The 12171-nt window shown below is 39.0% G+C and overlaps 1 protein-coding gene across 7 annotated transcripts in view; it reads right to left on the bottom strand.

Moving 5' to 3' along the window:
* Positions 1-12171, bottom strand: part of ect2 (epithelial cell transforming 2) — a 52536-nt gene that overhangs the window by 27639 nt on the left and 12726 nt on the right. For 5 of the 7 annotated variants that reach the window (XM_086225307.1, XM_086225308.1, XM_086225310.1 and 2 more), the window contains 10 exons: positions 11970-12082; positions 11282-11344; positions 9912-10137; positions 9529-9711; positions 8324-8448; positions 6036-6155; positions 5409-5477; positions 2831-2941; positions 1107-1203; positions 797-878 (listed from right to left, as the gene is read on the bottom strand). In XM_086225307.1, coding sequence (XP_086081433.1) covers positions 797-878; positions 1107-1203; positions 2831-2941; positions 5409-5477; positions 6036-6155; positions 8324-8448; positions 9529-9711; positions 9912-10137; positions 11282-11344; positions 11970-12082 — 1189 coding nt within the window. The remainder of the gene's footprint in view (positions 1-796; positions 879-1106; positions 1204-2830; positions 2942-5408; positions 5478-6035; positions 6156-8323; positions 8449-9528; positions 9712-9911; positions 10138-11281; positions 11345-11969; positions 12083-12171) is intronic. The other 2 variants (XM_086225311.1, XM_086225313.1) reach the window with 1 other exon arrangement.

The following is a 12171-nucleotide window of genomic DNA, read 5'->3' as shown; positions in this document are numbered from 1 at the left end:
AGTTGTTTATGTATATTTTTTATTTTGTACCATTACAGAGACCAATATAAATTCGCAGCATTTTGCATATTTGAGTTTTGACTGGTTTTATGCCTTCTTCACCGTCTTCTGTTTTTCTTTTTTGTTTCTACATGCAATGTTTGCAATATGAATGTATTTGTCAGGTTCACTGACATAAGTTGTTTGGCTTTAACAAAACAGACACTGATTTTACAGCACTGTACCTCTTTTTTCTTCCAAAAATGTTTTGCCCGTGTCAGGGGGTACTTGACTAAAAATATATTTCTCAGGGGGTACATCGCTGAAAAAAGTTTGAGAACCACTGGTGTAGAGTGCAAAGGGGAGGGGAGGTATTGGCCAAGATGCAAGGTTGGGAAAATGTCTCTAGTCTGACAATTTAACAAAGCTGTTGTCATGGTTTTAAACTGTTAACTGAGTGTAAACTGGCTAATTTTGAAACAATCTGTTCATACGATCATCTTTCAACTACATGAAAACATGTCATGTTTCAATATAGATTTTAAGCAGTGAGTGGCAGGCAGAACAAGGAATTCTTGAGCTTAATATCAGCTGGCTACACTGGAACCCCAAAATACTGGCAGTTGTTTACAGAGGCTTAGTCGACAGACACAGTTGATGGCTTGAAAAAGGATATGTATTGTTTAAAACCTGGCTTAAAAATGGTAAGGTGTTGCATTTGTAATCCTCATATTGGTAACATACAGGGAATACATGTAAAGCGATCCAATGATTGTGAGTGTATGATCATCATAACAGAAAAGTCAAGCAAACTCACGTCATAACTTCTTTCAGAGACTCAATTGCTTTCTCCAGTGTTATCTTGTCTGGGTTGTCATCTGCCGTATGCTTCTTTATGTCTGCAATGGTAGAAGAAAGGGAACATTTGGTAAGAAGTAGACAGACGGCTGAGATCAAAATCATGCTTAAAAATTAAGAGAACAGAGAAGAAAAAGAATTACAGATAGTGGAGGAAGGAAGCGGGTGTTGAAGGAAGACGATAAAGAAGTTAAGGACGGATGTAATTAGGAGAGAAAAAAAAATCTCCTAACTGTTTTAACAAAGCTTTGTGCACATGCAGGTGTTACCGTTAAGAAGAAGGGCAACACTAGGCAGCCTCTGTACGGGTCTGATGAGCAGCTCCACCAGTGACTGCCTGCCACACTCTGGCTTGGCCTGGTTGATCTGTCCATGCAAGTGTTAAGATGAGTGAGTGAATATAAACAACAGGCACAGCAATACAATAAAGTTGCTACTACAGACTAATCCCTATTTAGAAGAAGATTTTTACTCAAGCCAACACTTCCTACAAATTACTTCCTCACCTCACAAATGGTCTTCACATGGTCACAAAGAGATCAAGGTCACAGTTTATGTAACGGTAGCTGCAAGATGTGGCCCACCATTGCTCTACATTTGGTAAAATGTTACGATGTTAATTATCATAACATGTAATTCTTAATTATCATAACACGTAATCCCTGGTCTTCATATTAAGCTGCTAAACAAACATCAGATCCCTTATTTCACACATTCAACGTTTATTGACGAAACCTTTCAGGGATTAAATATTCTGTCTCGGTTCTTCAACTGTTTGGGAATTGAAGAGGAACTACAAGATGTTAACGATCCTGTAAATGTATGCCAGAGATTGTTCAGTGGCTATAAAAGGGTCATCTAATAATTTTAAACCTGTTCTACTTAATCAATGTGAAACCTTCTATGGTTTGGGTCATAAATTATTAAAAGGATCAACATTAAGTGGACCCAGTCAGTCCACTTCTTAGTCCCTCCAGAAAAACGTGATTATGTGATCTCAAAATTCAACACATAATCAGCCAACGTCCACATATTCATGCAGGGCCACATTTATTCAAAGATGCCGCTCAATCACCGATTTCACGCAAAATGCGCAACTTATGCAGGGATTGCATGATTTCATAATCCCCACATTTTCGTTTAAAAAAAGTCACATATCTTTGCAGAAAGTTGAAAAAGGTTGCATTTATGTCACACAAACACAGCCATTTTCCTCCTGTTGCCTTGGGAACATTGTGAAGTGACATCATCGGAAAGCTGAAAACCCCACAAAGAGGACACGATGAAGTCCGCAAATCAGACTCATGTGCCAACAAAAATAAGCTTGGAACTGGTATGACTCATTGACGTTTTGTAAGTTTGACTGATGTGTTTACGTAGGTCTGAAATGAAACAAGATGAGAACCTAATTATTCCCAGCACTTTCTGTGATGTAGTATGCTTGCTTATCATAGGAAGTCATTAGAAATAACTCTTGACATTGAGGTAGTAGCCTAGTGAGAACAGAGTGCGGGGAATCCGTTTTTTTCCCCCTCAATCATCAAACCACAGTTTTCGCAAGTTCCAGCAATTTCATCATATAAAATTGCATATATATCCGGCATATTCCATCGCAGTTTTTAAGAAAACATGCCACACAAGAAAGGATTTTTGCCCGCAACAATCACAAAAAAAACCTCTGCATTTTTTTGGAAGTCCTGGTTTCTTATCTCTACACAGATCACATGACATTGTCAGACTTTTATAATGACACCTGAGCCAGTCAGGGACAGTGCCAAGCACTTTTAGTTTATAATTGCCCTGCATCAACCATTTTCACAATCAACCCTGGACCAGATCTAATTCTCTGTGCCTTTAATCATTTAGATCCAAAAACATTGGTTAGGAGGCCCCAAGGTTTCAACATCCTCTTAAGTAGTGTAGATTTTCTATTAATATGTACTCTGTGTAACAAAGTCAGAAAAACAAATAGTTCCAATAGCAAATAGCTTACCTTCAGAAAAGCATGGAAGCGTGGTTTTTGTTTCTCACAACGAACAATAGTGTCCTTACTCATTTCAAAAAAGTTGACAAATGGTGGGTAGGCCTTCACCAGCTCTTTTGACTGAGGAGAGAGGACATGAGAAGTGGTCAGAGACATCCAACGGTGGATGCATCCCAACACCAGGGGTAGAGGGGGGTTCAAATTCTGTCAATACTCAATGCACAAAGCCAGACATTAGTCTGTATAAGCACATGGCTTTGACCATTTACTGCTATCGTATGCCAACTAGGGAGAGATTTACCATTTCAAACAAGTTGTGGAGAGAGTAAAGTCATTTTCTGTCAGTCAGCTTATTAATAGAATAATCATTGCTGCACTAAATGAAAGTCTCTTTAAGGTAAGAGTGCCCATCAAAATATGAAAGATTTGTATTTTTTTGGTGAATCGATTTTCATGGTGGTAAAGTTTGATCATATAGAAAACAGGTTACAGTTTGATCATGTGTTTGAGGGACCTCTATGTAATATCCCAGAGACCCTCAGCTTCCCCTCAGATATACTGACCCAGTGGTTGTCTTGACAAAGTAAAATCTTTAAGTATAAAGCACTTTAGACCAGCAACCACTAACCTATTGACCCTTGAGACACCTGAAGCTGATTGTTCACTTTAAAAGTGCATAAAGTCTTATGTGACAACAAGAAACAGCATTTGTGCCTATCATACAATGACCAAAATAACCGTTTTGTTGGAGCAGTGATGGAAAGGTTCACCTACTTGTGTTTGAATGCCTTATGTAATTGCTATAAACTGATCTAAACAATGCTGAAGCAACAACATCATGATCCAGATATGTGCAATGTCATGCCTTTTTAAATCTTTCCACAAGATGACAGGCAAACAATGTTTAACATGCTTTTTTTCTGAGTGGACTTAAGATTGGATGGGCATCAGTACCTCAGACATTGTGTAAATCTGGACCTCTGTTAGGTGTTACACCTGAAAGGCACACATGACCTTTATGTCCCACAGCTACAATATAACTGGACATATCACACATCTTTGTGCATTCTCCTCCGTCGTCTTTGCAGCCCAGCTTTCTGAGGTGTAAATATGCAGCTTTTTTTCTTATTGCTGCGGACATACAGCAACATCATATGACAAATGGAGTTGCAAATATGACCTTCCAATTATCTATCGTCCAATCTCTATAAATGGATTCAGTAAATAAATACGGAATCTGTAGGTAAAGGAGTAAACGTCAAGGACATGGAAGCTTCTGGTATCTGTTTGAGCAGCTTTCACCAATCACATTTGATTGGGCCTTGGTTGTGTCAACATCAACAGTCCGTGTACAGCACTGGTTCTCAAATGGGTTCTAAGGTGTAAATATGCAGCATGTACAGCACATTTTTGCACATTGACCAAAATTTTTTTTCTTCTACTCTCGTTTTTCTTCTGGCAGTCTGTCAAGTGCAAGCATTTTGAAGTCCGTGCTATTCACCCAGCCCTATCTTCATGTCAATGTTTGTCAGAATGTACGGAACACAGCTCTCTAATGGAATAAAGCTTTCACCTTTTTTGAAACAGCTACTATGAGTGGTAGTGTCTAAGAAATATTTCTTAAAGAAAGAAAATGTAGAAAATGAAGCAAGCGAAATAAGAACAGCAACAAGTTCATGTATGTGATCTATAAATGAATAGGATAAATCATTCATATAATGACAGTAAAATGTGTAACATTGTGGCTGGTAAACATTTGAGTACCTTTAAGTTACATGCAACTAGGGCTGTAATCTCCCAGTCGACTGGTCGATTTATTAGTCAATACGTTCTGGCTCGACCAAACTTCTGATTGGTCGATTTTTTGCCATGTTAATTTCATCAGGAGGAAAGTACCGAAAGCACCCGTTACTGTTTGGCTGAAATTTTTAGAAGCACTGCAAAAAAACAATATATCTACCATCTGATGGTTTTGGTCACTCATAAAGCCCATATGGGACATTAGCTTTAAATGATCATTCATACATAATTCATTACATAATAGCTGCTTTAAATATTTTTGAAAATATAGAAAACCAATGTTAATGTTTGGGATTACTGGATTTGAAGTGGAGATAACCAAAGGACCTAAATGAAAGCACACAGAAACTAAAGTCAACCAAAGACCAACTAAAACAGCTTAAATGTCATTAAGTCACTCTCTTGTTATGTGAAAAAAATATGGTCTATATCTCCATGTACTTGTTCAATCACTGAGCCCTACTGCAATATGCTTCTGATATTCTTTGTCATATTTGCTACTTTGTTGTCATTTTAGTGCATTTTTTTTACACCAGTCTTGAGAAATGGTCTCATTAGGATGTTATCAATACTCACACTGCTCATCAATACCAACTAAGCCATGCCATCAACCTTGCAAAGCACAAGATCCACTACTTTACTGTGATTTCAGAGTATGAGCCACTAACGTCTGTATGGCATTGGCAGCTTCAACATCATAAGGGGAACGGTTGTACAAATGTTCATGAGTAACAGGAGCAAAAGCAGCCAGGTTTGTGAAAACTCATGGGTATGAGCTGGTACTCACATATCGGAGGAAGATGTTTCCTACACTCCTGTCTTCTGACCAGTCTGTCAGGAGTTCCTCAAGGTCACTCTGGTAAACAAAGCATCACACATCAACACCTCTGCAACACAGCTATTTTGTCTAACCGAGTTTGGTTGAAAACAAAGATGTGAAGGACCCTTAGTAGAGTACACGTCTGCACATTTATGACATACATTTAATAATCAAAAGTAATACGGACAAGTAGCTGCTGCCCCATCATGAAATGAGAACATAACATTAATTTTTTTTTTCGGAATTCTAACAGCAAACAAAATAAAACAAACAAATGCAGAGGTTGCATCTCACCATCTATGGGCGTGCCACTCAACATAATCCCAGACTTCGGATTTTACTCTGTCACATTATTAACTATGCAATAAGCGCAGGGAAAAGCTGTGTCAACTATTATGACTTTCTGTCGACAACTGAGAGTGACAACTTCCTGTCTGTCCCTTCAAATCAAATTGATTTACAGTTCACACATACTTTTGACAAGGAACCCAGTAGAGTTTCAGGTTTGTTTGTTTTTTTTACTGAAACTAAGCGATCAATGAAAACAATGACTTTTGCATGACTAAATCAGAGGGCATTCCTTGAATACAGTACCTTGATTCTGGTGTGAACCTCATAGATGTCTGGAATACTGCCAAATATAGTCTTAATTTCTTCCTGGGCCAGAATGGGTCCCCCTACCTGCCCTTCTTTTTCCAGAGGAAGTTTGAAAAGCTGCAAATAAGAACAGACATGTGAACATCATAATTGGTTATAAGATGCACAGATAAAATCATTTCAATTAGCCATACAACAGATGCTTTCAAAACCTTGGCATCAAACATAGAACACTGTCCATAATGGCAAAAAAAATTCTCATGGTTCAGACTTCCGTTGCTAAGGAGAGAGAACATTTCTCCTCGTGACTGGAGGGGTACTGACTTCAATAACCAAGACACAAATTCTCTAACCCGTCCTGACAGAAAAAAAATCCATGTATGAATGTGTCAGCATCTTGGCCCTTGTATACCAACCTCCATCATCAGCATGTGAATGTCTCTGAATGGATACGTATGAAGGTGTTGTTAATCGCTTTTTGTGAATATACATGCTCTATCACCATCATCAGGGTCCATCTGACTATTTGCTTTGGTTTAGAATTACCATTGAGCTTTATGTACTGCAGCCTGCTCAAAACAAATGATGTCTGAAAAGTAGTTGCCCCATAATTCCCCCCAAAAAATTTTAATATATACATTTTTTCTTTGGGGAAAAGTGAATTTCAAGACTGAACTTCAAGTGTGCTACTTATGATAATCTGAGAGTAATATCCATATTGGCATTGATATCTTTCCAATATTCTCATCAAGTCATGTGACAATTAATATACTAGAACTATCAATCCAGCTGTCTGCACTAAATTACCATGTTCACAATAAACATGAGAGGAATTTTCTTCTGGCTCAAGGAGATTGTCATTCACCTCCAATCCCAACATCTGATGACCAGGCAATTACAATCGCAGGTGACAACATTCCCAGACAGGGCTGTGAAGACTGCCAACAAGTTGCCAAATCATCCTAAAATCTACCCCTGGCTCAGATGTGTGGGGACTCTGGAATATGAGATCCAAATCTCACCTGTATAAGAGCCCAAAGGTGCCCCCCAAGAATATGTAACTCAAATACTTGAGATTTTTAGATTTGATTTTTGACTTGTCAATGCACAGGCCAAGGTACAAGACAACAAAATGTAGATTGCATCTAAAGCAAGTGCATAAGCAGTAACGGAAGAATAAATAACATATGACCCACCCTCCAAGGGGAGCCTACAGCCTCCTATAAGTCAATTAATTTTCATTTAACTTTACTTTAAATATAGCACCACATCACAACAGAAGTCATATGAGGTCACTTTTCTTATAGAACAAGTATGTTTCATAAGAATGTGATTTTCAGACATAATACTGAGAAAAACATATTTAGTAAAAAGTGTTTTTCTAGCATTCAATTGATTTTTGTATTCATTGGTTTTGAGGTTTATTCCCCTCACTCCTATATGGTTTCTTTAATTGTATATTATTTAAAGGTAAACAATAATTGGCCAGGTTGCCCCTGCCCCAGACAAACAGTTCATCAGTCATGAGTACTCCTAAATCAACAAAATCCCAACATTAATTCATCAATTTGTAACATCCTCACGAGCTTCCTCTTCTTAAACACAGAATCTGTAGCCAAGGGTGAAAATTTGGGACAGGGAAGCTGTCGATAACCATTAAGTATTGATTTTGGCATCAACTGCCATGGCAACCAGTGAAGCTTTGAAGCCCCAAAGCATTCAGGTCAGCCCTAGTAAAATGGCCATAGCCTGAAGATTTAACAAAGCAGTTTCAGTGTTTTGTTTTTTTAACTGTTAAACTACTTTTGACACAATCCCCCAAATGATGGAAAATCTCATCAAATATGGAGAAGTCCACACCATACCCTTCTATTCCCAGATGTGGTTTAACTCAACAAGTCTGAAAGAAAAGGGAAGAGCATAAAATCTGATGTAAACTCTGTAAAATATAGGGAAGAAGACACAGCACAAGAGGGGCACATGTTTGGAGGAAACATGTTAAAAGATGTTTGATGCAGAAAGAAAGAGAAGGAAGCAAGATCAAGGGGAGGGGAGAAATGGTCAGGCAGGTCATTTTCTCCCTCAGTGGTCGGCTGTTTGACTCTCAGCTGGGACCAACTGATAAGACAAGCCAAGTGAGAGAGCACACACTCACGCCCACACGCACACAAAATAATTGTAGCTTAGCCTGACACTGTTGTCAAGGGCAACCAACTGGCCAACCTGTGACTGAGTCCCAGAATTGTGTCTGTTGTGTGACTACAGAAATACACATGCACAGCTACCTGTAGTATGGTGCTTAAAATGTCGACGTAGTTGCTCTCCGTCTGGTAGAGCTCCTTGGAGACCTGCCAGCGAGCTGACTGCTTGGACAGAACTGGAGTGGAACTTTTAGCTGGCTTTGAGCTCTCTGGAGAAAGGAAATTTGTTAAGATGTAATTGAAGATCTCACGGACACATGAAGGATTTTAAAAGGAATTCCGTACAAATAGACCTGAATACAAATAGCCCAAAAAAAACCCAAACATCCAAATTAATCATTCAACTTGCTCTGCCCCCTCTGTCCTGTCCCTCTTTTCCTGCTTTTCCTTCTTTTTATCTTATTCCCTGGTCTTAGTTTTGTATGGTGTTCTCCCTTTACTTTCCCCTTTGGTCTTCTGGAAAGGAAGATATGGCTCTCATGAGTGAGAACTGCACATTGGTCAAAGTCAAAAATGATTGCACATTTGAGATCATCATGTACATTTATCTCTTTGTAGGCTGCCAAGCATAAAAAAAGGAATATAATTCAGTAAGGCCGCACACACTAAAAATACTATGGTGTGTGGCCTTCTTTAACTGTGTGAATCACACATTCTCAGAGAGGAAAATATGCCGCAAGGGATTTAATTATTCCACCAGTGTATCAGAATTTTTTCAAGGTTTGAATGCTTCTAGCCATGTTTAAATCTCCAAAATATTTAAACAGGACTGAAATATGTCCAGTGCTTGCATTTCTATCTCAACAGGTACACACTGTCACTATTTATACAATACAATAACAGTCTGTGACTGCTGGTTCTAATGTGATGAGTTTAAGTTTTCTATTCCCAACTGAGAGTAAGTCTATATCTACGGATTCCGCAAAAGGATTATCTATTCAAAAGGTTTAACTGAGGAATTGATAAAATAACTGGTACAATATTTCATAATAAACAAAGGGTTCATTGTAGTATTCAGTTAAGCTGCATCAGGGAGCAACACTTCTCAGAGGAGGAGTAGATTTTTTAACACTTCTCCGGGTGATAAATGGTTCTGCAGGGTGCAGTCATGCTGTCTTCTACTCAAATACACTCTGGCCTGAACTTAATTAAGTGCTTCACAAAATGTAGTTTCACACCCACTGACAGAACTGGTAAATTACTCTGGAGATCTTTGACTTCAAATGACTCTTTATTGGTCTTATATCTATGAACAATATCAGCACAGTCCTTGTGAGACAGAACCTGACCTATAGATGATCCCGGCTGCTGCTCCACAGGTTCTTGAAAGGACCTTATACTCAGGTTGGATCTTTTTCTCCAGTCTTGCCTCTCTGTCCTTGCCCTTTCCCTGGTTTTCCTTCTTTTTATCTTACTCCTGTAAGTAACAGTATCACCTCCTTCTCTCACTGTACTGTTCCCTACTCGGTCTTCTGGAAAGGAATGGGGTTTGTCTTATTATAGCTTTTGAGGGGATAAGACAAGCAAACATTATCACAGAAGAAATTATGCTGTAAGGTATTAAATCATTCTATCAAAATACCAGATATGCAAGTAAAATGTGGGAGCTGTAGGTGATTGACCAGAGAAGGGGCTTTGATGCTTGACCAAATGTTCATTAACACTGTCTAACCTGCCAAAGCTTTGCACGTCTCTGGGGTATTGGAGATGTCCAGCAGAGAGCCCATGGACAGGGAGTGCTCTGCCGATGGCCTTTTACGTGGCGGAGGAAAGGGAGATATCTCTGTCTCCTTGGTGAGCTGAGCCAGCGTTTCCTTCAAACGCCGACGTTTACGGTTACTGTTTGGTGTGGTGAGGGAGAGGAGGGACACCGCTTTCTTCATTGCTGGGCTGTCGTTCTGAAGTACAGAGGGACAAAAAAAAATGGATAGGATAAAACAGTTAATAAGTAATAGAAAAATGTGAAAACTGCTGTATTCCTTGTCAAAGATGTCCACTTTAAAGTCAGTTAGGTAATACTGAATTCTCTACATTTCCTGTTCGCATTTTTAAAGCCCCCACAGAAACAACATCAAACTCCAAACTTGCAAGGAAGAAGCGTCACTTCTTTTTTTTTTTTTATGAGGACTGAATAGTAAAATAATGCAGTTCTGCTCAGTTTGAAGATTTGTAAAGATACGATGAATATGTTTAGAATGTTTGCTGTCAAAGAGACACTCTTGTACGTTTGCCCATCGGTTATGGAAAAAAAAGTCTCAGTTACGAGTGGCCTGTTGTGGTTCCCTGGAATGTTTTCTTGCAACTGCACTGTCGCTGCTTCCTGGGCTTAAACCCACCCATTAAGATTATGATTGGTTTCCAGAAATATGAACAAGTCAGTGCATATTTCCCTGCAAAAGAAGAGCGATGACTGGCTCAGCCAGTCAGTTCTCCTGTCCTGGAAAAGCAACACTGAGGGACATCTGGGTATGCGAGACTATGGTAGACATGATTTTTCAATGCCCAACTCCAGGAAGTGTGGGAAAGACCAGATGCCCTTGAACATTGCTTTCGTCTACTCCAGTTCCTGTGCAGTTTATCAGGGACGTGCTGTGTGCCGATGCCTGAGCAATCCTGATCCGAACACCAACCAAGAACTCCTGTCATTGTTGGGTCATTTCTCCACTGCCAGCAAAGACTTCAGTCTGACCATTGACAAACATTCTGGCACAATATACATAGGCACCACCAGTCATCACTATTGATAATTATATACTTAATGTTGTCCGTCAATTCACCAGCTTCACCTCGATAACCTCCCACTGGACACAAAAGTTGATAAGAGGGTCAGAGAGGCAGCCTTAGATCTCTTCCTTTCAACTCACGGAAGAAAAAAAACCCCACAGTAATACTTTATACCATGGCCAAATTGGGGTAAGATTTAACGGTGTTGAATATTAGATAGTGACCAACCCTTGTGTTGTCTGTGTTCTTGATAAATACCATTCAGGTGAGTGTTTGCTAATAAATATGCAGAACATACAAAAAAAACAGTAAACTCACCTTCTCATAGAGGTACATGGACTCTCCAGCTCGAGCATCCATCTGAATGCTTCCCCAGAACCACTATCATAAAGAGAGGAAACTTTTTTCAAACACAGCTGCAAAAGACAAAATAGTCCTGAAACTCAAAGAACACTCACTATCCTTCCAAAAAACAATGCCAGTGAAAAAAAAAAATAATAATTGCGCAAGGGTTAAACTACCTCTCTACCTTGATTCAAATTATTCATCCACTAGGAGGGGAAATCTATTATTGATCCCTCTCGTGAAAGCAACTGAGAGAAGTTGAGCAGAGGCCATATCGATTGAGTTTCAACCCACAAGAAATAAGATAAGATGATCATCTGGTATTCTGTTTAGGAGAAAAAAAACAAACAGAGGACCCTTGTGTCTGCATCTTCCTATTGCAGTTTTGGGCAGAGTATACGTATGACTTTTTTTTCTGAAATAGTACTCGGCAAGTATCACTGAAGTGTCAAACCTGTTTTTCTGTGGAAACAGGACAAACTACCTTGCATTGTGTTTATTAGTTTTGAAATTATAATATTTTACTGAGTAGGATTTTTGGACATAATCTAAAATGTGATTTTTAAAGTTATCAGTTTACATATTTCACTCTATAAACAATTTAAACTTTTACCAGAAGACATTTCAGGTCATCATCAGTGCTGGAGGACTAGAAGCCTACCTCCTGCTTGACCACATAGATCTTGGGGGAAGACGATGGCAGCTCCTTGACTGAGTTTTCCTCCACCACCAAGTGTGTGCACCTCTCATCTCCAACCTCAAGATAGCTGCCACCTACATCCAGAAAGTGTGATGATTTTCAAATGGTTCATATGTATACAGACAAATGCAGTTTTACTTATTTTAAACTATACTACTTCGGC

This window comes from Aulostomus chinensis, chromosome 14 (genome assembly GCF_037954235.1).
Source record: "Aulostomus chinensis isolate RoL2024-O1b breed Wild chromosome 14, RoL_Achi_v1.0, whole genome shotgun sequence".
Taxonomy (NCBI): Eukaryota; Metazoa; Chordata; class Actinopteri; order Syngnathiformes; family Aulostomidae; genus Aulostomus; species Aulostomus chinensis.
This window is presented reverse-complemented; position numbering and strand designations above follow the sequence as displayed.